This window comes from Oryzias latipes, chromosome 13, assembly GCF_053564925.1.
Source record: "Oryzias latipes strain Hd-rR chromosome 13, Olatipes_Hd-rR_3.1".
Lineage (NCBI taxonomy): Eukaryota > Metazoa > Chordata > Actinopteri > Beloniformes > Adrianichthyidae > Oryzias > Oryzias latipes.
The window spans coordinates 2,971,794-2,996,063 of NC_136249.1; the positions used below are offsets into that span (position 1 = coordinate 2,971,794).

Genomic DNA, 24,270 nt, shown 5'->3' on the forward strand with positions numbered 1-24,270 from the left:
GAATTCAGTGCTTGCTTAAAGACATTCACAATGGTTCAAGAGATTAAAAAACTAAGCCTGTTGTGTCTTTTGACAACAACACACAAAAGAAGAAATTTCCAAGTGGATCAAATCATTATAGGACTTCCTTGATGAGGATCACAAGCAAATGGTATTAGGACCGTCAGTCAAGACCCAAGTCATCAAATTGTTGTTTGGAGATTCTAATTCCTTGGGTACCTGAACCCATTTAATAGGTCACTCATTCATGTTGTAAACAAACTTATTAGTGTACAGGTTGACATACATTTTGTAGCGTCAGCAATTTTGGGCCTTCAGACATAGTTTGGCCCTACTTCTCTATAAGGCCTCCAACAAATTGTGTTATTTTTTCTCTCCAGACACGTAGGTTTCTGTAGTGTAGTGGTTATCACATTCGCCTAACACGCCAAAGGTCCCCAGCTCGAAACTGGGCAGAAACATTACTCTTTAGTGCAAAACAATAAAAGACCTAGTGGTGATATGACAATTTACATAATGCTACCAGATTCCTTTGCTCAAAACGTGACTACTAAAAATCCTGTGACGACAAGCGGTCAGCTAACAATGACGCAAAACAAATGTACGTGAATAGTATTGTCCATCTATTCTAAGATGATAATACTCGTGATTATGCAACTAAATCATCATGTAAAGGCTAGAACACATGGGTCACATTCAAAAGAAAAGTCATTTGAACCTCATGATGAAATGGTAAGCAGGTTAAATCAGCACAAATTTCACACAATGTTTCTCCCTGATTTTCTATAAACTATCCCTAAAATTCAATGAGCATATCTGGTGGCCATGAAGGTTTCTGTAGTGTAGTGGTTATCACGTTCGTCTCACACACGAAAGGACCCCAGCTCGAACCTGGGCAGAAACAGGATTTTCCCTTCTTAAATTGAAGACGTCAGAAGATTCCACTTTTTTCTAACACCGCTCCTGTTCTAAAAAAAAGTTCCTGATCATGTGTCTACCAAAAGCTTTGTACCAACAAGCAGTAAGTCTTTCAGAGGCCAGTTAGCTCAGTTGGTTTAGAGCGTGGTGCTAATAACGCCAAGGTCGTGGGTTCAATCCCCATACTGGCCAAAGACTGTTTTTATGACAGCTGTGAAATGCCACAGTTGAGTTCCAAGTCTGTCTTCATGCTGTCTACAGAATTCAGTGCTTGCTTAAAGACATTCACAATGGTTCAAGAGATTAAAAAACTAAGCCTGTTGTGTCTTTTGACAACAACACACAAAAGAAGAAATTTCCAAGTGGATCAAATCATTATAGGACTTCCTTGATGAGCATCACAAGCAAATGGTATTAGGACCGTCAGTCAAGACCCAAGTCATCAAATTGTTGTTTGGAGATTCTAATTCCTTGGGTACCTGAACCCATTTAATAGGTCACTCATTCATGTTGTAAACAAACTTATTAGTGTACAGGTTGACATACATTTTGTAGCGTCAGCAATTTTGGGCCTTCAGACATAGTTTGGCCCTACTTTTCTATAAGGCCTCCAACAAATTGTGTTTTTTTTTTCTCTCCAGACACGTAGGTTTCTGTAGTGTAGTGGTTATCACATTCGCCTAACACGCGAAAGGTCCCCAGCTCAAAACTGGGCAGAAACATTACTCTTTAGTGCAAAACAATAAAAGACCTTGTAGTGACATGACAATTTACATAATGCTACCAGATTCCTTTGCTCAAAACGTGACTACTAAAAATCCTGTGACGACAAGCGGTCAGCTAATAATGACGCAAAACAAATGTACGTCAATAGTATTGTACGTGAATAGTATTGTCCATCTATTCTAAGATGATAATACTCGTGATTATGCAACTAAATCATCATGTAAAGGCTAGAACACATGGTTCACATTCAAAAGAAGAGTAATTTGAACCTCATGATGAAATGGTAAGCAGGTTAAATCAGCACAAATCTCACACAATGTTTCTCCCTGATTTTCTATAAACTATCCCTAAAGTTCCATGAGCAAATGTGGTGGCCATTAAGGTTTCTGTAGTGTAGTGGTTATCACGTTCGTCTCACACACGAAAGGACCCCAGCTCGAACCTCGGCAGAAACAGGATTTTCCCTTCCTAAATTGTAGACGTCAGAAGATTTGACTATTTTCTAACACCGCTCCTGTTCTAAAAAAAAAGTTCCTGATCATGTCTAACAAAACCGTTGTACCAACAAGTAGTAAGTCTTTCAGAGGCCAGTTAGCTCAGCTTGTTTAGAGCGTGGTGCTAATAACGCCAAGGTCGTGGGTTCAATCCCCATACTGGCCAAAGACTGTTTCTTATGACAGCTGTGAAATGCCACAGTTGAGTTCCAAGTCTGTCTTCATGCTGTCTATAGAATTCAGTGCTTGCTTAAAGACATTCACAATGGTTCAAGAGATTAAAAAACTAAGCCTGTTGTGTCTTTTGACTAAACGCACAAAAGAAGAAATTTCCAAGTGAATCAAATCATTATAGGACTTCCTTGATGAGCATCACAAGCAAATGGTATTAGGACCGTCAGTCAAGACCCAAGTCATCAAATTGTTGTTTGGAGATTCTAATTCCTTGGGTACCTGAACCCATTTAATAGGTCACTCATTCATGTTGTAAACAAACTAATTAGTGTACAGGTTGACATACATTTTGTAGCGTCAGCAATTCTGGGCCTTCAGACATAGTTTGGCCCTACTTTTCTATAAGGCCTCCAACAAATTGTGTTATTTTTCTCTCCAGACACGTAGGTTTCTGTAGTGTAGTGGTTATCAGATTCGCCTAACACGCCAAAGGTCCCCAGCTCAAAACTGGGCAGAAACATTACTCTTTAGTGCAAAACAATAAAAGACCTTGTGGTGATATGACAATTTACATAATGCTACCAGATTCCTTTGCTCAAAACGTGACTACTAAAAATCCTGTGACGACAAGCGGTCAGCTAACAATGACGCAAAACAAATGTACGTCAATAGTATTGTACGTGAATAGTATTGTCCATCTATTCTAAGATGATAATACTCGTGATTATGCAACTAAATCATCATGTAAAGGCTAGAACACATGGGTCACATTCAAAAGAAAAGTCATTTGAACCTCATGATGAAATGGTAAACAGGTTAAGTCAGCACAAATTTCACACAATGTTTCTCCCTGATTTTCTATAAACTATCCCTAAAGTTCCATGAGCATATCTGATGGCCATTAAGGTTTCTGTAGTGTAGTGGTTATCACGTTCGTCTCACACACGAAAGGACCCCAGCTCGAACCTGGGCAGAAACAGGATTTTCCCTTCTTAAATTGAAGACGTCAGAAGATTCGACTTTTTTCTAACACCGCTCCTGTTCTAAAAAAAAAGTTCCTGATCATGTCTAACAAAACCGTTGTACCAACAAGCAGTAAGTCTTTCAGAGCCCAGTTAGCTTAGCTGGTTTAGAGCGTGGTGCTAATAGCGCCAAGGTCGTGGGTTCAATCTCCATACTGGCCAAAGACTGTTTTTATGACAGCTGTGAAATGCCACAGTTGAGTTCCAAGTCTGTCTTCATGCTGTCTACAGAATTCAGTGCTTGCTTAAAGACATTCACAATGGTTCAAGAGATTAAAAAACTAAGCCTGTTGTGTCTTTTGACAACAACACACAAAAGAAGAAATTTCCAAGTGGATCAAATCATTATAGGACTTCCTTGATGAGCATCACAAGCAAATGGTATTAGGACCGTCAGTCAAGACCCAAGTCATCAAATTGTTGTTTGGAGATTCTAATTCCTTGGGTACCTGAACCCATTTAATAGGTCACTCATTCATGTTGTAAACAAACTTATTAGTGTACAGGTTGACATACATTTTGTAGCGTCAGCAATTTTGGGCCTTCAGACATAGTTTGGCCCTACTTTTCTATAAGGCCTCCAACAAATTGTGTTATTTTTTCTCTCCAGACACGTAGGTTTCTGTAGTGTTGTGGTTATCAGATTCGCCTCTCACGCGAAAAGTCCCCAGCTCAAAACTGGGCAGAAACATTAATCTTTAGTGCAAAACAATAAAAGACCTTGTGGTGACATGACAATTTACATAATGCTACCAGATTCCTTTGCTCAAAACGTGACTACTAAAAATCCTGTGACGACAAGCGGTCAGCTAACAATGACGCAAAACAAATGTACGTCAATAGTATTGTCCATCTATTCTAAGATGATAATACTCGTGATTATGCAACTAAATCATCATGTAAAGGCTAGAACACATGGGTCACATTCAAAAGAAAAGTCATTTGAACCTCATGATGAAATGGTAAGCAGGTTAAATCAGCACAAATCTCACACAATGTTTCTCCCTGATTTTCTATAAACTATCCCTAAAGTTCCATCAGCATATCTGGTGGCCATTAAGGTTTCTGTAGTGTAGTGGTTATCACGTTCGTCTCACACACGAAAGGACCCCAGCTCGAACCTCGGCAGAAACAGGATTTTCCCTTCCTAAATTGTAGACGTCAGAAGATTTGACTATTTTCTAACACCGCTCCTGTTCTAAAAAAAAAGTTCCTGATCATGTCTAACAAAACCGTTGTACCAACAAGCAGTAAGTCTTTCAGAGGCCAGTTAGCTCAGCTTGTTTAGAGCGTGGTGCTAATAACGCCAAGGTCGTGGGTTCAATCCCCATACTGGCCAAAGACTGTTTCTTATGACAGCTGTGAAATGCCACAGTTGAGTTCCAAGTCTGTCTTCATGCTGTCTATAGAATTCAGTGCTTGCTTAAAGACATTCACAATGGTTCAAGAGATTAAAAAACTAAGCCTGTTGTGTCTTTTGACTAAACGCACAAAAGAAGAAATTTCCAAGTGAATCAAATCATTATAGGACTTCCTTGATGAGCATCACAAGCAAATGGTATTAGGACCGTCAGTCAAGACCCAAGTCATCAAATTGTTGTTTGGAGATTCTAATTCCTTGGGTACCTGAACCCATTTAATAGGTCACTCATTCATGTTGTAAACAAACTAATTAGTGTACAGGTTGACATACATTTTGTAGCGTCAGCAATTCTGGGCCTTCAGACATAGTTTGGCCCTACTTTTCTATAAGGCCTCCAACAAATTGTGTTATTTTTCTCTCCAGACACGTAGGTTTCTGTAGTGTAGTGGTTATCAGATTCGCCTAACACGCCAAAGGTCCCCAGCTCAAAACTGGGCAGAAACATTACTCTTTAGTGCAAAACAATAAAAGACCTTGTGGTGATATGACAATTTACATAATGCTACCAGATTCCTTTGCTCAAAACGTGACTACTAAAAATCCTGTGACGACAAGCGGTCAGCTAACAATGACGCAAAACAAATGTACGTCAATAGTATTGTACGTGAATAGTATTGTCCATCTATTCTAAGATGATAATACTCGTGATTATGCAACTAAATCATCATGTAAAGGCTAGAACACATGGGTCACATTCAAAAGAAAAGTCATTTGAACCTCATGATGAAATGGTAAGCAGGTTAAATCAGCACAAATCTCACACAATGTTTCTCCCTGATTTTCTATAAACTATCCCTAAAGTTCCATGAGCATATCTGGTGGCCATTAAGGTTTCTGTAGTGTAGTGGTTATCATGTTCGTCTCACACACGAAAGGACCCCAGCTCGAACCTGGGCAGAAACAGGATTTTCCCTTCTTAAATTGAATATGTCAGAAGATTCGACTTTTTTCTAACACCGCTCCTGTTCTAAAAAAAAAGTTCCTGATCATGTCTAACAAAACCGTTGTACCAACAAGTAGTAAGTCTTTCAGAGGCCAGTTAGCTCAGCTTGTTTAGAGCGTGGTGCTAATAACGCCAAGGTCGTGGGTTCAATCCCCATACTGGCCAAAGACTGTTTTTATGACAGCTGTGAAATGCCACAGTTGAGTTCCAAGTCTGTCTTCATGCTGTCTACAGAATTCAGTGCTTGCTTAAAGACATTCACAATGGTTCAAGAGATTAAAAAACTAAGCCTGTTGTGTCTTTTGACAACAACACACAAAAGAAGAAATTTCCAAGTGGATCAAATCATTATAGGACTTCCTTGATGAGGATCACAAGCAAATGGTATTAGGACCGTCAGTCAAGACCCAAGTCATCAAATTGTTGTTTGGAGATTCTAATTCCTTGGGTACCTGAACCATTTAATAGGTCACTCATTCATGTTGTAAACAAACTTATTAGTGTACAGGTTGACATACATTTTGTAGCGTCAGCAATTTTGGGCCTTCAGACATAGTTTGGCCCTACTTTTCTATAAGGCCTCCAACAAATTGTGTTATTTTTTCTCTCCAGACACGTAGGTTTCTGTAGTGTAGTGGTTATCAGATTCGCCTAACACGCCAAAGGTCCCCAGCTCAAAACTGGGCAGAAACATTACTCTTTAGTGCAAAACAATAAAAGACCTTGTGGTGATATGACAATTTACATAATGCTACCAGATTCCTTTGCTCAAAACGTGACTACTAAAAATCCTGTGACGACAAGCGGTCAGCTAACAATGACGCAAAACAAATGTACGTGAATAGTATTGTCCATCTATTCTAAGATGATAATACTCGTGATTATGCAACTAAATCATCATGTAAAGGCTAGAACACATGGGTCACATTCAAAAGAAGAGTAATTTGAACCTCATGATAAAATGGTAAACAGGTTAAGTCAGCACAAATTTCACACAATGTTTCTCCCTGATTTTCTATAAACTATCCCTAAAGTTCCATGAGCATACCTGGTGGCCATTAAGGTTTCTGTAGTGTAGTGGTTATCACGTTCGTCTTACACACGAAACGACCCCAGCTTGAACTTGGGCAGAAACAGGATTTTCCCTTCTTAAATTGAAGACGTCAGAAGATTTGACTTTTTTCTAACACCGCTCCTGTTCTAAAATAAAAGTTCCTGATCCTGTCTAACAAAACCGTTGTACCAACAAGCAGTAAGTCTTTCAGAGCCCAGTTAGCTCAGCTGGTTTAGAGCGTGGTGCTAATAACGCCAAGGTCGTGGGTTCAATCCCCATACTGGCCAAAGACTGTTTTTATGACAGCTGTGAAATGCCACAGTTGAGTTCCAAGTCTGTCTTCATGCTGTCTACAGAAATCAGTGCTTGCTTAAAGACATTCACAATGGTTCAAGAGATTAAAAAACTAAGCCTGTTGTGTCTTTTGACAACAACACACAAAAGAAGAAATTTCCAAGTGGATCAAATCATTATAGGACTTCCTTGATGAGCATCACAAGCAAATGGTATTAGGACCGTCAGTCAAGACCCAAGTCATCAAATTGTTGTTTGGAGATTCTAATTCCTTGGGTACCTGAACCCATTTAATAGGTCACTCATTCATGTTGTAAACAAACTTATTAGTGTAAAGGTTGACATACATTTTGTAGCGTCAGCAATTTTGGGCCTTCAGACATAGTTTGGCCCTACTTTTCTATAAGGCCTCCAACAAATTGTGTTATTTTTCTCTCCAGACACGTAGGTTTCTGTAGTGTAGTGGTTATCAGATTCGCCTAACACGCGAAAGGTCCCCAGCTCAAAACTGGGCAGAAACATTACTCTTTAGTGCAAAACAATAAAAGACCTTGTGGTGATATGACAATTTACATAATGCTACCAGATTCCTTTGCTCAAAACGTGACTACTAAAAATCCTGTGACGACAAGCGGTCAGCTAACAATGACGCAAAACAAATGTACGTCAATAGTATTGTACGTGAATAGTATTGTCCATCTATTCTAAGATGATAATACTCGTGATTATGCAACTAAATCATCATGTAAAGGCTAGAACACATGGGTCACATTCAAAAGAAAAGTCATTTGAACCTCATGATGAAATGGTAAACAGGTTAAATCAGCACAAATTTCACACAATGTTTCTCCCTGATTTTCTATAAACTATCCCTAAAGTTCCATGAGCAAATGTGGTAGCCATTAAGGTTTCTGTAGTGTAGTGGTTATCACGTTCGTCTTACACACGAAAGGACCCCAGCTCGAACCTGGGCAGAAACAGGATGTTCCATTCTTAAATTGAAGACGTCAGAAGATTCGACTTTTTTCTAACACCGCTCCTGTTCTAAAAAAAAAAAGTTACTGATCATGTCTAACAAAACCGTTGTACCAACAAGCAGTAAGTCTTTCAGAGGCCAGTTAGCTCAGCTGGTTTAGAGCGTGGTGCTAATAACGCCAAGGTCGTGGGTTCAATCCCCATACTGGCCAAAGACTGTTTTTATGACAGCTGTGAAATGCCACAGTTGAGTTCCAAGTCTGTCTTCATGCTGTCTACAGAATTCAGTGCTTGCTTAAAGACATTCACAATGGTTCAAGAGATTAAAAAACTAAGCCTGTTGTGTCTTTTGACAACAACACACAAAAGAAGAAATTTCCAAGTGGATCAAATCATTATAGGACTTCCTTGATGAGGATCACAAGCAAATGGTATTAGGACCGTCAGTCAAGACCCAAGTCATCAAATTGTTGTTTGGAGAATCTAATTCCTTGGGTACCTGAACCCATTTAATAGGTCACTCTTTCATGTTGTAAACAAACTTATTAGTGTACAGGTTGACATACATTTTGTAGCGTCAGCAATTTTGGGCCTTCAGACATAGTTTGGCCCTACTTTTCTATAAGGCCTCCAACAAATTGTGTTATTTTTTCTCTCCAGACACGTAGGTTTCTGTAGTGTAGTGGTTATCACATTCGCCTAACACGTGAAAGGTCCCCAGCTCAAAACTGGGCAGAAACATTACTCTTTAGTGCTTAACAATAAAAGACCTTGTGGTGATATGACAATTTACATAATGCTACCAGATTCCTTTGCTCAAAACGTGACTACTAAAAATCCTGTGACGACAAGCGGTCAGCTAACAATGACGCAAAACAAATGTACGTGAATAGTATTGTCCATCTATTCTAAGATGATAATACTCGTGATTATGCAACTAAATCATCATGTAAAGGCTAGAACACATGGGTCACATTCAAAAGAAAAGTCATTTGAACCTCATGATGAAATGGTAAGCAGGTTAAATCAGCACAAATCTCACACAATGTTTCTCCCTGATTTTCTATAAACTATCCCTAAAGTTCCATGAGCATATCTGGTGGCCATTAAGGTTTCTGTAGTGTAGTGGTTATCATGTTCGTCTCACACACGAAAGGACCCCAGCTCGAACCTGGGCAGAAACAGGATTTTCCCTTCATAAATTGAAGATGTCAGAAGATTCGACTTTTTTCTAACACCGCTCCTGTTCTAAAAAAAAAGTTCCTGATCATGTCTAACAAAACCGTTGTACCAACAAGCAGTAAGTCTTTCAGAGGCCAGTTAGCTCAGCTGGTTTAGAGCGTGGTGCTAATAACGCCAAGGTCGTGGGTTCAATCCCCATACTGGCCAAAGACTGTTTTTATGACAGCTGTGAAATAACACAGTTGAGTTCCAAGTCTGTCTTCATGCTGTCTACAGAATTCAGTGCTTGCTTAAAGACATTCACAATGGTTCAAGAGATTAAAAAACTAAGCCTGTTGTGTCTTTTGACAACAAACAAAAGAAGAAATTTCCAAGTGGATCAAATCATTATAGGACTTCCTTGATGAGCATCACAAGCAAATGGTATTAGGACCGTCAGTCAAGACCCAAGTCATCAAATTGTTGTTTGGAGATTCTAATTCCTTGGGTACCTGAACCCATTTAATAGGTCACTCATTCATGTTGTAAACAAACTTATTAGTGTACAGGTTGACATACATTTTGTAGCGTCAGCAATTTTGGGCCTTCAGACATAGTTTGGCCCTACTTTTCTATAAGGCCTCCAACAAATTGTGTTATTTTTTCTCTACAGACACGTAGGTTTCTGTAGTGTAGTGGTTATCACATTCGCCTAACACGCCAAAGGTCCCCAGCTCAAAACTGGGCAGAAACATTACTCTTTAGTGCAAAACAATAAAAGACCTTGTGGTGATATGACAATTTACATAATGCTACCAGATTCCTTTGCTCAAAACGTGACTACTAAAAATCCTGTGACGACAAGCGGTCAGCTAACAATGACGCAAAACAAATGTACGTGAATAGTATTGTCCATCTATTCTAAGATGATAATACTCGTGATTATGCAACTAAATCATCATGTAAAGGCTAGAACACATGGGTCACATTCAAAAGAAAAGTCATTTGAACCTCATGATAAAATGGTAAACAGGTTAAATCAGCACAAATTTCACACAATGTTTCTCCCTGATTTTCTATAAACTATCCCTAAAGTTCCATGAGCAAATGTGGTAGCCATTAAGGTTTCTGTAGTGTAGTGGTTATCACGTTCGTCTTACACACGAAAGGACCCCAGCTCGAACCTGGGCAGAAACAGGATGTTCCCTTCATAAATTGAAGACGTCAGAAGATTCGACTTTTTTCTAGCACCGCTCCTGTTCTAAAAAAAAAGTTCCTGATCATGTCTAACAAAACCGTTGTACCAACAAGCAGTAAGTCTTTCAGAGGCCAGTTAGCTCAGCTGGTTTAGAGCGTGGTGCTAGTAACGCCAAGGTCGTGGGTTCAATCTCCATACTGGCCAAAGACTGTTTTTATGACAGCTGTGAAATGCCACAGTTGAGTTCCAAGTCTGTCTTCATGCTGTCTACAGAATTCAGTGCTTGCTTAAAGACATTCACAATGGTTCAAGAGATTAAAAAACTAAGCCTGTTGTGTCTTTTGACAACAACACACAAAAGAAGAAATTTCCAAGTGGATCAAATCATTATAGGACTTCCTTGATGAGCATCACAATCAAATGGTATTAGGACCGTCAGTCAAGACCCAAGTCATCAAATTGTTGTTTGGAGATTCTAATTCCTTGGGTACCTGAACCCATTTAATAGGTCACTCATTCATGTTGTAAACAAACTTATTAGTGTACAGGTTGACATACATTTTGTAGCGTCAGCAATTTTGGGCCTTCAGACATAGTTTGGCCCTACTTTTCTATAAGGCCTCCAACAAATTGTGTTATTTTTTCTCTCCAGACACATAGGTTTCTGTAGTGTTGTGGTTATCAGATTCGCCTCTCACGCGAAAAGTCCCCAGCTCAAAACTGGGCAGAAACATTAATCTTTAGTGCAAAACAATAAAAGACCTTGTGGTGATATGACAATTTACATAATGCTACCAGATCCCTTTGCTCAAAACGTGACTACTAAAAATCCTGTGACGACAAGCGGTCAGCTAACAATGACGCAAAACAAATGTACGTGAATAGTATTGTCCATCTATTCTAAGATGATAATACTCGTGATTATGCAACTAAATCATCATGTAAAGGCTAGAACACATGGGTCACATTCAAAAGAAAAGTCATTTGAACCTCATGATGAAATGGTAAGCAGGTTAAATCAGCACAAATCTCACACAATGTTTCTCCCTGATTTTCTATAAACTATCCCTAAAGTTCCATGAGCATATCTGGTGGCCATTAAGGTTTCTGTAGTGTAGTGGTTATCACGTTCGTCTCACACACGAAAGGACCCCAGCTCGAACCTCGGCAGAAACAGGATTTTCCCTTCCTAAATTGTAGATGTCAGAAGATTCGACTTTTTTCTAACACCGCTCCTGTTCTAAAAAAAAAAAGTTCCTGATCATGTCTAACAAAACCGTTGTACCAACAAGCAGTAAGTCTTTCAGAGGCCAGTTAGCTCAGCTGGTTTAGAGCGTGGTGCTAATAACGCCAAGGTCGTGGGTTCAATCCCCATACTGGCCAAAGACTGTTTTTATGACAGCTGTGAAATGCCACAGTTGAGTTCCAAGTCTGTCTTCATGCTGTCTACAGAATTCAGTGCTTGCTTAAAGACATTCACAATGGTTCAAGAGATTAAAAAACTAAGCCTGTTGTGTCTTTTGACAACAACACACAAAAGAAGAAATTTCCAAGTGGATCAAATCATTATAGGACTTCCTTGATGAGCATCACAAGCAAATGGTATTAGGACCGTCAGTCAAGACCCAAGTCATCAAATTGTTGTTTGGAGATTCTAATTCCTTGGGTACCTGAACCCATTTAATAGGTCACTCATTCATGTTGTAAACAAACTTATTAGTGTAAAGGTTGACATACATTTTGTAGCGTCAGCAATTCTGGGCCTTCAGACATAGTTTGGCCCTACTTTTCTATAAGCCCTCCAACAAATTGTGTTATTTTTTCTCTCCAGACACGTAGGTTTCTGTAGTGTTGTGGTTATCAGATTCGCCTAACACGCGAAAAGTCCCCAGCTCAAAACTGGGCAGAAACATTACTCTTTAGTGCAAAACAATAAAAGACCTTGTGGTGACATGACAATTTACATAATGCTACCAGATTCCTTTGCTCAAAACGTGACTACTAAAAATCCTGTGACGACAAGCGGTCAGCTAACAATGACGCAAAACAAATGTACGTGAATAGTATTGTCCATCTATTCTAAGATGATAATACTCGTGATTATGCAACTAAATCATCATGTAAAGGCTAGAACACATGGTTCACATTCAAAAGAAGAGTAATTTGAACCTCATGATAAAATGGTAAACAGGTTAAGTCAGCACAAATTTCACACAATGTTTCTCCCTGATTTTCTATAAACTATCCCTAAAGTTCCATGAGCATATCTGGTGGCCATTAAGGTTTCTGTAGTGTAGTGGTTATCACGTTCGTCTCACACACGAAAGGACCCCAGCTCGAACCTGGGCAGAAACAGGATTTTCCCTTCATAAATTGAAGACGTCAGAAGATTCGACTTTTTTCTAGCACCGCTCCTGTTCTAAAAAAAAAGTTCCTGATCATGTCTAACAAAACCGTTGTACCAACAAGTAGTAAGTCTTTCAGAGGCCAGTTAGCTTAGCTTGTTTAGAGCGTGGTGCTAATAACGCCAAGGTCGTGGGTTCAATCCCCATACTGGCCAAAGACTGTTTTTATGACAGCTGTGAAATGCCACAGTTCAGTTCCAAGTCTGTCTTCATGCTGTCTACAGAATTCAGTGCTTGCTTAAAGACATTCACAATGGTTCAAGAGATTAAAAAACTAAGCCTGTTGTGTCTTTTGACAACAACACACAAAAGAAGAAATTTCCAAGTGGATCAAATCATTATAGGACTTCCTTGATGAGGATCACAAGCAAATGGTATTAGGACCGTCAGTCAAGACCCAAGTCATCAAATTGTTGTTTGGAGAATCTAATTCCTTGGGTACCTGAACCCATTTAATAGGTCACTCTTTCATGTTGTAAACAAACTTATTAGTGTACAGGTTGACATACATTTTGTAGCGTCAGCAATTCTGGGCCTTCAGACATAGTTTGGCCCTACTTTTCTATAAGGCCTCCAACAAATTGTGTTATTTTTCTCTCCAGCCACGTAGGTTTCTGTAGTGTAGTGGTTATCTGATTCGCCTAACACGCCAAAGGTCCCCAGCTCAAAACTGGGCAGAAACATTACTCTTTAGTGCAAAACAATAAAAGAATAAATAAATAAAAGAAAAAATAAAAGACCTTGTGGTGATATGACAATTTACATAATGCTACCAGATTCCTTTGCTCAAAACGTGACTACTAAAAATCCTGTGACGACAAGCGGTCAGCTAACAATGACGCAAAACAAATGTACGTCAATAGTATTGTCCATCTATTCTAAGATGATAATACTCGTGATTATGCAACTAAATCATCATGTAAAGGCTAGAACACATGGTCACATTCAAAAGAAGAGTAATTTGAACCTCATGATAAAATGGTAAACAGGTTAAGTCAGCACAAATTTCACACAATGTTTCTCCCTGATTTTCTATAAACTATCCCTAAAGTTCCATGAGCATACCTGGTGGCCATTAAGGTTTCTGTAGTGTAGTGGTTATCACGTTCGTCTTACACACGAAACGACCCCAGCTTGAATTTGGGCAGAAACAGGATTTTCCCTTCTTAAATTGAAGACGTCAGAAGATTTGACTTTTTTCTAACACCGCTCCTGTTCTAAAATAAAAGTTCCTGATCCTGTCTAACAAAACCGTTGTACCAACAAGCAGTAAGTCTTTCAGAGCCCAGTTAGCTCAGCTGGTTTAGAGTGTGGTGCTAATAACGCCAAGGTCGTGGGTTCAATCCCCATACTGGCCAAAGACTGTTTTTATGACAGCTGTGAAATGCCACAGTTCAGTTCCAAGTCTGTCTTCATGCTGTCTACAGAATTCAGTGCTTGCTTAAAGACATTCACAATGGTTCAAGAGATTAAAAAACTAAGCCTGTTGTGTCTTTTGACAACAACACACAAAAGAAGAAATTTCCAAGTGGATCAAATCATTATAGGACTTCCTTGATGAGGATCACAAGCAAATGGTATTAGGACCGTCAGTCAAGACCCAAGTCATCAAATTGTTGTTTGGAGATTCTAATTCCTTGGGTACCTGAACCCATTTAATAGGTCACTCATTCATGTTGTAAACAAACTTATTAGTGTACAGGTTGACATACATTTTGTAGCGTCAGCAATTTTGGGCCTTCAGACATAGTTTGGCCCTACTTTTCTATAAGCCCTCCAACAAATTGTGTTATTTTTTCTCTCCAGACACGTAGGTTTCTGTAGTGTTGTGGTTATCAGATTCGCCTAACACGCGAAAAGTCCCCAGCTCAAAACTGGGCAGAAACATTAATCTTTAGTGCAAAACAATAAAAGACCTTGTGGTGATATGACAATTTACATAATGCTACCAGATTCCTTTGCTCAAAACGTGACTACTAAAAATCCTGTGACGACAAGCGGTCAGCTAACAATGACGCAAAACAAATGTACGTGAATAGTATTGTCCATCTATTCTAAGATGATAATACTCGTGATTATGCAACTAAATCATCATGTAAAGGCTAGAACACATGGTTCACATTCAAAAGAAGAGTAATTTGAACCTCATGATAAAATGGTAAACAGGTTAAGTCAGCACAAATTTCACACAATGTTTCTCCCTGATTTTCTATAAACTATCCCTAAAGTTCCATAAGCATATCTGGTAGCCATTAAGGTTTCTGTAGTGTAGTGGTTATCACGTTCGTCTCACACACGAAAGGACCCCAGCTCGAACCTGGGCAGAAACAGGATTTTCCCTTCTTAAATTGAAGACGTCAGAAGATTTGACTTTTTTCTAACACCGCTCCTGTTCTAAAAAAAAGTTCCTGATCATGTTTAACAAAACCGTTGTACCAACAAGCAATACATCTTTCAGAGGCCAGTTAGCTCAGCTGGTTTAGAGCGTGGTGCTAATAACGACAAGGTCGTGGGTTCAATCCCCATACTGGCCAAAGACTGTTTTTATGACAGCTGTGAAATGCCACAGTTGAGTTCCAAGTCTGTCTTCATGGTGTCTACAGAATTCAGTGCTTGCTTAAAGACATTCACAATGGTTCAAGAGATTAAAAAACTAAGCCTGTTTTGTCTTTTGACAACAACACACAAAAGAAGAAATTTCCAAGTGGATCAAATCATTATAGGACTTCATTGATGAGGATCACAAGCAAATGGTATTAGGACCGTCAGTCAAGACCCAAGTCATCAAATTGTTGTTTGGAGATTCTAATTCCTTGGGTACCTGAACCCATTTAATAGGTCACTCATTCATGTTGTAAACAAACTTATTAGTGTAAAGGTTGACATACATTTTGTAGCGTCAGCAAATCTGGGCCTTCAGACATGGTTTGGCCCTACTTTTCTATAAGGCCTCCAACAAATTGTGTTATTTTTTCTCTCCAGACACGTAGGTTTCTGTAGTGTAGTGGTTATCACATTCGCCTAACACGCGAAAGGTCCCCAGCTCAAAACTGGGCAGAAACATTACTCTTTAGTGCAAAACAATAAAAGACCTTGTGGTGATATGACAATTTACATAATGCTACCAGATTCCTTTGCTCAAAACGTGACTACTAAAAATCCTGTGACGACAAGCGGTCAGCTAACAATGACGCAAAACAAATGTACGTGAATAGTATTGTCGATCTATTCTAAGATGATAATACTCGTGATTATGCAACTAAATCATCATGTAAAGGCTAGAACACATGGGTCACATTCAAAAGAAAAGTCATTTGAACCTCATGATGAAATGTAAGCAGGTTAAATCAGCACAAATCTCACACAATGTTTCTCCCTGATTTTCTATAAACTATCCCTAAAGTTCCATGAGCATATCTGGTGGCCATTAAGGTTTCTGTAGTGTAGTGGTTATCACGTTCGTCTCACACACGAAAGGACCCCAGCTCGAACCTGGGCAGAAACAGGATTTTCCCTTCATAAATTGAAGACGTCAGAAGATTCGACTTTTTTCTAGCACCGCTCCTGTTCTAAAAAAAAAGTTCCTGATCATGTCTAACAAAACCGTTGTACCAACAAGTAGTAAGTCTTTCAGAGGCCAGTTAGCTTAGCTTGTTTAGAGCGTGGTGCTAATAACGCCAAGGTCGTGGGTTCAATCTCCATACTGGCCAAAGACTGTTTTTATAACAGCTGTGAAATGCCACAGTTCAGTTCCAAGTCTGTCTTCATGCTGTCTACAGAATTCAGTGCTTGCTTAAAGACATTCACAATGGTTCAAGAGATTAAAAAACTAAGCCTGTTGTGTCTTTTGACAACAACACACAAAAGAAGAAATTTCCAAGTGGATCAAATCATTATAGGACTTCCTTGATGAGGATCACAAGCAAATGGTATTAGGACCGTCAGTCAAGACCCAAGTCATCAAATTGTTGTTTGGAGAATCTAATTCCTTGGGTACCTGAACCCATTTAATAGGTCACTCTTTCATGTTGTAAACAAACTTATTAGTGTACAGGTTGACATACATTTTGTAGCATCAGCAATTTTGGGCCTTCAGACATAGTTTGGCCCTACTTTTCTATAAGGCCTCCAACAAATTGTGTTATTTTTTCTCTCCAGACACGTAGGTTTCTGTAGTGTAGTGGTTATCACATTCGCCTAACACGTGAAAGGTCCCCAGCTCAAAACTGGGCAGAAACATTACTCTTTAGTGCAAAACAATAAAAGACCTTGTGGTGATATGACAATTTACATAATGCTACCAGATTCCTTTGCTCAAAACGTGACTACTAAAAATCCTGTGACGACAAGCGGTCAGCTAACAATGACGCAAAACAAATGTACGTGAATAGTATTGTCCATCTATTCTAAGATGATAATACTCGTGATTATGCAACTAAATCATCATGTAAAGGCTAGAACACATGGGTCACATTCAAAAGAAAAGTCATTTGAACCTCATGATGAAATGGTAAGCAGGTTAAATCAGCACAAATCTCACACAATGTTTCTCCCTGATTTTCTATAAACTATCCCTAAAGTTCCATGAGCATATCTGGTGGCCATTAAGGTTTCTGTAGTGTAGTGGTTATCATGTTCGTCTCACACACGAAAGGACCCCAGCTCGAACCTGGGCAGAAACAGGATTTTCCCTTCTTAAATTGAATATGTCAGAAGATTCGACTTTTTTCTAACACCGCTCCTGTTCTAAAAAAAAAGTTCCTGATCATGTCTAACAAAACCGTTGTACCAACAAGTAGTAAGTCTTTCAGAGGCCAGTTAGCTCAGCTTGTTTAGAGCGTGGTGCTAATAACGCCAAGGTCGTGGGTTCAATCCCCATACTGGCCAAAGACTGTTTTTATGACAGCTGTGAAATGCCACAGTTGAGTTCCAAGTCTGTCTTCATGGTGTCTACAGAATTCAGTGCTTGCTTAAAGACATTCACAATGGTTCAAGAGATTAAAAAACTAAGCCTGTTGTGTCTTTTGACAACAACACACAAAAGAAGAAATTTCCAAGTGGATCAAATCATTATAGGACTTCCTTGATGAGGATCACAAGCAAATGGTATTAGGACCGTCAGTCAAGACCCAAGTCATCAAATTGTTGTTTGGAGATTCTAATTCCTTGGGTACCTGAACCATTTAATAGGTCACTCATTCATGTTGTAAACAAACTTATTAGTGTACAGGTTGACATACATTTTGTAGCGTCAGCAATTTTGGGCCTTCAGACATAGTTTGGCCCTACTTTTCTATAAGGCCTCCAACAAATTGTGTTATTTTTTCTCTCCAGACACGTAGGTTTCTGTAGTGTAGTGGTTATCAGATTCGCCTAACACGCCAAAGGTCCCCAGCTCAAAACTGGGCAGAAACATTACTCTTTAGTGCAAAACAATAAAAGACCTTGTGGTGATATGACAATTTACATAATGCTACCAGATTCCTTTGCTCAAAACGTGACTACTAAAAATCCTGTGACGACAAGCGGTCAGCTAACAATGACGCAAAACAAATGTACGTCAATAGTATTGTCCATCTATTCTAAGATGATAATACTCGTGATTATGCAACTAAATCATCATGTAAAGGCTAGAACACATGGTCACATTCAAAAGAAGAGTAATTTGAACCTCATGATAAAATGGTAAACAGGTTAAGTCAGCACAAATTTCACACAATGTTTCTCCCTGATTTTCTATAAACTATCCCTAAAGTTCCATGAGCAAATCTGGTGGCCATTAAGGTTTCTGTAGTGTAGTGGTTATCACGTTCGTCTTACACACGAAACGACCCCAGCTTGAACTTGGGCAGAAACAGGATTTTCCCTTCTTAAATTGAAGACGTCAGAAGATTTGACTTTTTTCTAACACCGCTCCTGTTCTAAAATAAAAGTTCCTGATCCTGTCTAACAAAACCGTTGTACCAACAAGCAGTAAGTCTTTCAGAGCCCAGTTAGCTCAGCTGGTTTAGAGCGTGGTGCTAATAACGCCAAGGTCGTGGGTTCAATCCCCATACTGGCCAAAGACTGTTTTTATGACAGCTGTGAAATGCCACAGTTGAGTTCCAAGTCTGTCTTCATGCTGTCTACAGAATTCAGTGCTTGCTTAAAGACATTCACAATGGTTCAAGAGATTAAAAAACTAAGCCTGTTGTGTCTTTTGACAACAACACACAAAAGAAGAAATTTCCAAGTGGATCAAATCATTATAGGACTTCCTTGATGAGGATCACAAGCAAATGGTATTAGGACCGTCAGTCAAGACCCAAGTCATCAAATTGTTGTTTGGAGATTCTAATTCCTTGGGTACCTGAACCCATTTAATAGGTCACTCATTCATGTTGTAAACAAACTTATTAGTGTAAAGGTTGACATACATTTTGTAGCGTCAGCAATTTTGGGCCTTCAGACATAGTTTGGCCCTACTTTTCTATAAGGCCTCCAACAAATTGTGTTATTTTTCTCTCCAGACACGTAGGTTTCTGTAGTGTAGTGGTTATCAGATTCGCCTAACACGCGAAAGGTCCCCAGCTCAAAACTGGGCAGAAACATTACTCTTTAGTGCAAAACAATAAAAGACCTTGTGGTGATATGACAATTTACATAATGCTACCAGATTCCTTTGCTCAAAACGTGACTACTAAAAATCCTGTGACGACAAGCGGTCAGCTAACAATGACGCAAAACAAATGTACGTCAATAGTATTGTCCATCTATTCTAAGATGATAATACTCGTGATTATGCAACTAAATCATCATGTAAAGGCTAGAACACATGGGTCACATTCAAAAGAAAAGTCATTTGAACCTCATGATGAAATGGTAAGCAGGTTAAATCAGCACAAATCTCACACAATGTTTCTCCCTGATTTTCTATAAACTATCCCTAAAGTTCCATGAGCATATCTGGTGGCCATTAAGGTTTCTGTAGTGTAGTGGTTATCATGTTCGTCTCACACACGAAAGGACCCCAGCTCGAACCTGGGCAGAAACAGGATTTTCCCTTCATAAATTGAAGATGTCAGAAGATTCGACTTTTTTCTAACACCGCTCCTGTTCTAAAAAAAAAGTTCCTGATCATGTCTAACAAAACCGTTGTACCAACAAGCAGTAAGTCTTTCAGAGGCCAGTTAGCTCAGCTTGTTTAGAGCGTGGTGCTAATAACGCCAAGGTCGTGGGTTCAATCCCCATACTGGCCAAAGACTGTTTTTATGACAGCTGTGAAATAACACAGTTGAGTTCCAAGTCTGTCTTCATGCTGTCTACAGAATTCAGTGCTTGCTTAAAGACATTCACAATGGTTCAAGAGATTAAAAAACTAAGCCTGTTGTGTCTTTTGACAACAAACAAAAGAAGAAATTTCCAAGTGGATCAAATCATTATAGGACTTCCTTGATGAGCATCACAAGCAAATGGTATTAGGACCGTCAGTCAAGACCCAAGTCATCAAATTGTTGTTTGGAGATTCTAATTCCTTGGGTACCTGAACCCATTTAATAGGTCACTCATTCATGTTGTAAACAAACTTATTAGTGTACAGGTTGACATACATTTTGTAGCGTCAGCAATTTTGGGCCTTCAGACATAGTTTGGCCCTACTTTTCTATAAGGCCTCCAACAAATTGTGTTATTTTTTCTCTCCAGACACGTAGGTTTCTGTAGTGTAGTGGTTATCAGATTCGCCTAACACGCGAAAGGTCCCCAGCTCAAAACTGGGCAGAAACATTACTCTTTAGTGCAAAACAATAAAAGACCTTGTGGTGACATGACAATTTACATAATGCTACCAGATTCCTTTGCTCAAAACGTGACTACTAAAAATCCTGTGACGACAAGCGGTCAGCTAACAATGACGCAAAACAAATGTACGTGAATAGTATTGTCCATCTATTCTAAGATGATAATACTCGTGATTATGCAACTAAATCATCATGTAAAGGCTAGAACACATGGGTCACATTCAAAAGAATAGTCATTTGAACCTCATGATGAAATGGTAAGCAGGTTAAATCAGCACAAATTTCACACAATGTTTCTCCCTGATTTTCTATAAACTATCCCTAAAGTTCCATGAGCATATCTGGTAGCCATTAAGGTTTCTGTAGTGTAGTGGTTATCACGTTCGTCTCACACACGAAAGGACCCCAGCTCGAACCTGGGCAGAAACAGGATTTTCCCTTCTTAAATTGAAGACGTCAGAAGATTCAACTTTTTTCCAACACCGCTCCTGTTCTAAAAAAGAAGTTCCTGATCATGTCTAACAAAACCGTTGTACCAACAAGCAGTAAGTCTTTCAGAGGCCAGTTAGCTCAGCTGGTTTAGAGCGTGGTGCTAATAACGCCAAGGTCGTGGGTTCAATCCCCATACTGGCCAAAGACTGTTTTTATGACAGCTGTGAAATGCCACAGTTGAGTTCCAAGTCTGTCTTCATGCTGTCTACAGAATTCAGTGCTTGCTTAAAGACATTCACAATGGATCAAGAGATTAAAAAACTAAGCCTGTTGTGTCTTTTGACAACAACACACAAAAGAAGAGATTTCCAAGTGGATCAAATCATTATAGGACTTCCTTGATGAGCATCACAAGCAAATGGTATTAGGACCGTCAGTCAAGACCCAAGTCATCAGTAAAGATCAAAAATTATTGAAGGTTCAGAGCACTGTCTTGTGGGGTCCAGATGACCCCACTCCCAATGTGAACGTTCCTAGGATAGCACAAGGGTTAAAAGTCTCCAAGAGCGTAACGTCTCTTATCGCCTGTGGCAACTGATTCCATAGTTTAGGAGCCAACGCAGCAAACCCACGTGGGAACCATTAACACAAACTGGTTGGCGGAACATAAGGGCTGTAAAGGGGAATATTTCAAAAGCAGACTGGAGAGGTAAGAAGGTGCCGTACCTGCCAGAGACTTAAAAGTAAGGACCAGAATTTTAATAAAAAGTATTCCACTGGAAGCCAGTTCAAAGAGACCAAGATCAGTGTTATGTGGTCAAACTTCTTTGCCCCACATAATTCTGGCTGCTGCGTTTTGGACCAGCTGCAGTCTGGCAATGGATACCTTGGGTAAGCCTTCATAGAAAGAACTGCAATAATTTAGTCTGGACAAGAAGGCATGGTGACCATTTCAAGATTTGTTTTTGATATAAAAGACTTAATCTTAGCCAGGTGTTGCATCTGAAAAAAGCGGGTCCTGGCCACTGCGTTTATTTGGAGGTGGAGCACCAGAGGAGCATCAAGATTAACATCCCGGTTCATGACCACAGACTGTTCAAAAGGATCAAGAGAGAGGAGAACAAGAACATGATCTTTTAGACCACTAGTGGTAAACACAATTACCTCAGTTTTGCTTTCATTTAGGCCAAGAAAGTTCCAAACATCCACAAACTAACTTCAGCAAGGCAATCAATCATTGTGTTCATTGTGCGGTCGAGTCCCTTAAATATAGGGAAATGAATTTGGCAGTCGTCAGCATAAAGGGGGAAGTACATCTAATGATTTTGAAGCAGCATTCCCAGTGGCAGCAAGTAAATAGAACAACTGGCACAGAACTGACCCCCGAGGGATCCTCCACTTCAGGGGGCAACACTTGGATGAGTGAGGGGCCATTCTAACACAGAAAGACCTGTCTGTAAGGTAAGACTACCGGTACATCCATCCCCAGAAAGCCCTGCTCATTGTTCTAGCCGGCCAATCAGGATCTCATGATCAACTGTGTCAAAAGCTGCAGACAGATCCAATAATCAAAGATCAACAGGTTCACATGCATCAGTTGCCATCAGGACATCATTAAAATATTTTAGAAGAGTGTTGCAGATACAAATTAGAGTCTGCCCAACATGATTTTGCTGAGCTTGAACACCATCTAGCACAGCTAATGCACAGCTAATTAGATGGAAGGCATCAAAACCAGGGAGGAAAGCAGATAAAAAATAACAATTATTATAGGATTCTAAAAATCCATGATAAACAGTTATATTTTATCCCTTTATTAGGGGGATTTGTTTATCAATATTTACCTTTATGACTAAACAATGGGACAACTTCTATGATTAAGTGGGCTTTTTGACCTTTATTGCTTTGATCAGCAAACATGTATTTTCACACATTTTTACTTATCCATTTTGTTTCTTCTGTAATCTCTACAGTATGTAAAACTGTGTGTCTGAATAGGGATTCCATGACATCCTCCCCAAACGCAATGGCGTTCATCGGGCTCTTCCTATGTTTCTATGCAAGGTCCTTAGAAATGTTTTGTTGTGTATTAATGCAGATAATTAATAAAACAGCTAACTTACCTGTGTTTATTATGCGCATACAGTTTTTATGCTTTTTATATAAATGGGAACATGGGAACACACAATGTATGGATCACACACATAAGCACCCCATCCCTGTAACCCCTTGTGCTATCCTAGGCACTTTAACATTGGGAGTTGGGTCATCTAGACCCACTAGACAGTGCTCTGAACCTTTTTTCTTCAATGATTTGTGATCTTCACTGGTGTCCATGGATTACATGAAATCTTTCCACCTTTATCCATCTTTGTCATGGTAGGGAGAACACGTCAATGGAAGGGGGGGTCATCTAAGATAGCACAAGGGTTAAATCCACATAGGCAGACACATAATATTGTCATCATACAAAAACATTTATCTTGTGACTTGTGGTAATAAATGTAGGCATTTTTGAAATTGCATTTCTCCAAAGTACTCAAGAGTATCTTGAGCGTTTGGGTATTTTCTTATTTTTTGCCAAACAATTCAGTGATAAAACTCAATTCTTCATGATGTTCAGTAAAATAATTCACTTTATATGTCCTTTGACTTAAATTTAATTTCACACATCACCTAAATTCTCTGGTAAAAGAAATTATGTACGCAGAACATTAATCTTTTTTATTTTCCTCTTTTACAGTGACACCTATTTATTTTTTGGTTAAAAAAAAGTATAGGATTAAGATAAATTATGCTGTGTGAGCTTTTCACATGTTACATTGTAATTTAACTGTCCTCTTTCTTCTGTTAGAGCAGTTCTGATGATTCAGAGCTTGATGACACGGCTGTGGCCCTTCTTGTTTTTATCAGTAAAACTCTGTTGTCATAGAAAGTGATGTTGTGGTTTGTCTCCCCAGGTTTGCTGATGCCTTCCTGATATTGTGCGGACCCATCTATGCACTAAACCTCCGATATCCTATCAGAGTTTAACCCTCACCAGTTTGGCCTGATCCAGACACAACCCCACCACGGCGCCACCGCTGCCAGGAAACTTCACTGCCGAACCGAACTGGAAGAAGTAGCAGAAGCAGAAAGTGTCCTGAACAGCTCCTTACAGTGAGTCTGAAGCTGCGTTCACACACAATTTGCGCGACAAATTCGAGGCGCAGCGAATTTCCTGCTGTCCAAAAGCTTGACACCCCAGACATGTGTGGCAGGAGCTATAGCCAG

The 24,270-nt window shown here is 39.4% G+C and overlaps 1 protein-coding gene and 25 non-coding genes across 27 annotated transcripts in view; 25 read left to right on the forward strand and 1 right to left on the reverse strand.

Moving 5' to 3' along the window:
- Nucleotides 1–24,270, reverse strand: part of gkup (glucuronokinase with putative uridyl pyrophosphorylase) — a 344,724-nt gene that overhangs the window by 293,563 nt on the left and 26,891 nt on the right. For both annotated transcript variants that reach the window (XM_023961243.2, XM_078929363.1), the window contains exon 22: nt 24,038–24,109. In XM_023961243.2, coding sequence (XP_023817011.1) covers nt 24,038–24,109 — 72 coding nt within the window. The remainder of the gene's footprint in view (nt 1–24,037; nt 24,110–24,270) is intronic.
- trnav-cac (transfer RNA valine (anticodon CAC)) lies at nt 832–904 on the forward strand. The gene has a single exon. It is a non-coding gene; the product is annotated as a tRNA-Val (tRNA).
- On the forward strand, nt 1,036–1,110 carry trnai-aau (transfer RNA isoleucine (anticodon AAU)). The gene has a single exon. It is a non-coding gene; the product is annotated as a tRNA-Ile (tRNA).
- Nucleotides 1,568–1,640, forward strand: trnav-aac (transfer RNA valine (anticodon AAC)). The gene has a single exon. It is a non-coding gene; the product is annotated as a tRNA-Val (tRNA).
- On the forward strand, nt 2,027–2,099 carry trnav-cac (transfer RNA valine (anticodon CAC)). The gene has a single exon. It is a non-coding gene; the product is annotated as a tRNA-Val (tRNA).
- Nucleotides 3,219–3,291, forward strand: trnav-cac (transfer RNA valine (anticodon CAC)). The gene has a single exon. It is a non-coding gene; the product is annotated as a tRNA-Val (tRNA).
- trnav-cac (transfer RNA valine (anticodon CAC)) lies at nt 4,396–4,468 on the forward strand. The gene has a single exon. It is a non-coding gene; the product is annotated as a tRNA-Val (tRNA).
- On the forward strand, nt 5,588–5,660 carry trnav-cac (transfer RNA valine (anticodon CAC)). Its single transcript has one exon. It is a non-coding gene; the product is annotated as a tRNA-Val (tRNA).
- trnav-uac (transfer RNA valine (anticodon UAC)) lies at nt 7,956–8,028 on the forward strand. Its single transcript has one exon. It is a non-coding gene; the product is annotated as a tRNA-Val (tRNA).
- On the forward strand, nt 8,161–8,235 carry trnai-aau (transfer RNA isoleucine (anticodon AAU)). The gene has a single exon. It is a non-coding gene; the product is annotated as a tRNA-Ile (tRNA).
- trnav-aac (transfer RNA valine (anticodon AAC)) lies at nt 8,692–8,764 on the forward strand. Its single transcript has one exon. It is a non-coding gene; the product is annotated as a tRNA-Val (tRNA).
- trnav-cac (transfer RNA valine (anticodon CAC)) lies at nt 9,135–9,207 on the forward strand. Its single transcript has one exon. It is a non-coding gene; the product is annotated as a tRNA-Val (tRNA).
- On the forward strand, nt 9,338–9,412 carry trnai-aau (transfer RNA isoleucine (anticodon AAU)). The gene has a single exon. It is a non-coding gene; the product is annotated as a tRNA-Ile (tRNA).
- On the forward strand, nt 10,309–10,381 carry trnav-uac (transfer RNA valine (anticodon UAC)). Its single transcript has one exon. It is a non-coding gene; the product is annotated as a tRNA-Val (tRNA).
- On the forward strand, nt 10,512–10,586 carry trnat-agu (transfer RNA threonine (anticodon AGU)). Its single transcript has one exon. It is a non-coding gene; the product is annotated as a tRNA-Thr (tRNA).
- On the forward strand, nt 11,486–11,558 carry trnav-cac (transfer RNA valine (anticodon CAC)). The gene has a single exon. It is a non-coding gene; the product is annotated as a tRNA-Val (tRNA).
- Nucleotides 11,691–11,765, forward strand: trnai-aau (transfer RNA isoleucine (anticodon AAU)). Its single transcript has one exon. It is a non-coding gene; the product is annotated as a tRNA-Ile (tRNA).
- trnav-cac (transfer RNA valine (anticodon CAC)) lies at nt 12,665–12,737 on the forward strand. The gene has a single exon. It is a non-coding gene; the product is annotated as a tRNA-Val (tRNA).
- On the forward strand, nt 15,045–15,117 carry trnav-cac (transfer RNA valine (anticodon CAC)). The gene has a single exon. It is a non-coding gene; the product is annotated as a tRNA-Val (tRNA).
- On the forward strand, nt 15,778–15,850 carry trnav-aac (transfer RNA valine (anticodon AAC)). Its single transcript has one exon. It is a non-coding gene; the product is annotated as a tRNA-Val (tRNA).
- On the forward strand, nt 16,220–16,292 carry trnav-cac (transfer RNA valine (anticodon CAC)). Its single transcript has one exon. It is a non-coding gene; the product is annotated as a tRNA-Val (tRNA).
- trnav-aac (transfer RNA valine (anticodon AAC)) lies at nt 16,954–17,026 on the forward strand. Its single transcript has one exon. It is a non-coding gene; the product is annotated as a tRNA-Val (tRNA).
- Nucleotides 17,397–17,469, forward strand: trnav-cac (transfer RNA valine (anticodon CAC)). The gene has a single exon. It is a non-coding gene; the product is annotated as a tRNA-Val (tRNA).
- trnav-cac (transfer RNA valine (anticodon CAC)) lies at nt 19,748–19,820 on the forward strand. The gene has a single exon. It is a non-coding gene; the product is annotated as a tRNA-Val (tRNA).
- On the forward strand, nt 20,922–20,994 carry trnav-cac (transfer RNA valine (anticodon CAC)). Its single transcript has one exon. It is a non-coding gene; the product is annotated as a tRNA-Val (tRNA).
- On the forward strand, nt 21,125–21,199 carry trnai-aau (transfer RNA isoleucine (anticodon AAU)). Its single transcript has one exon. It is a non-coding gene; the product is annotated as a tRNA-Ile (tRNA).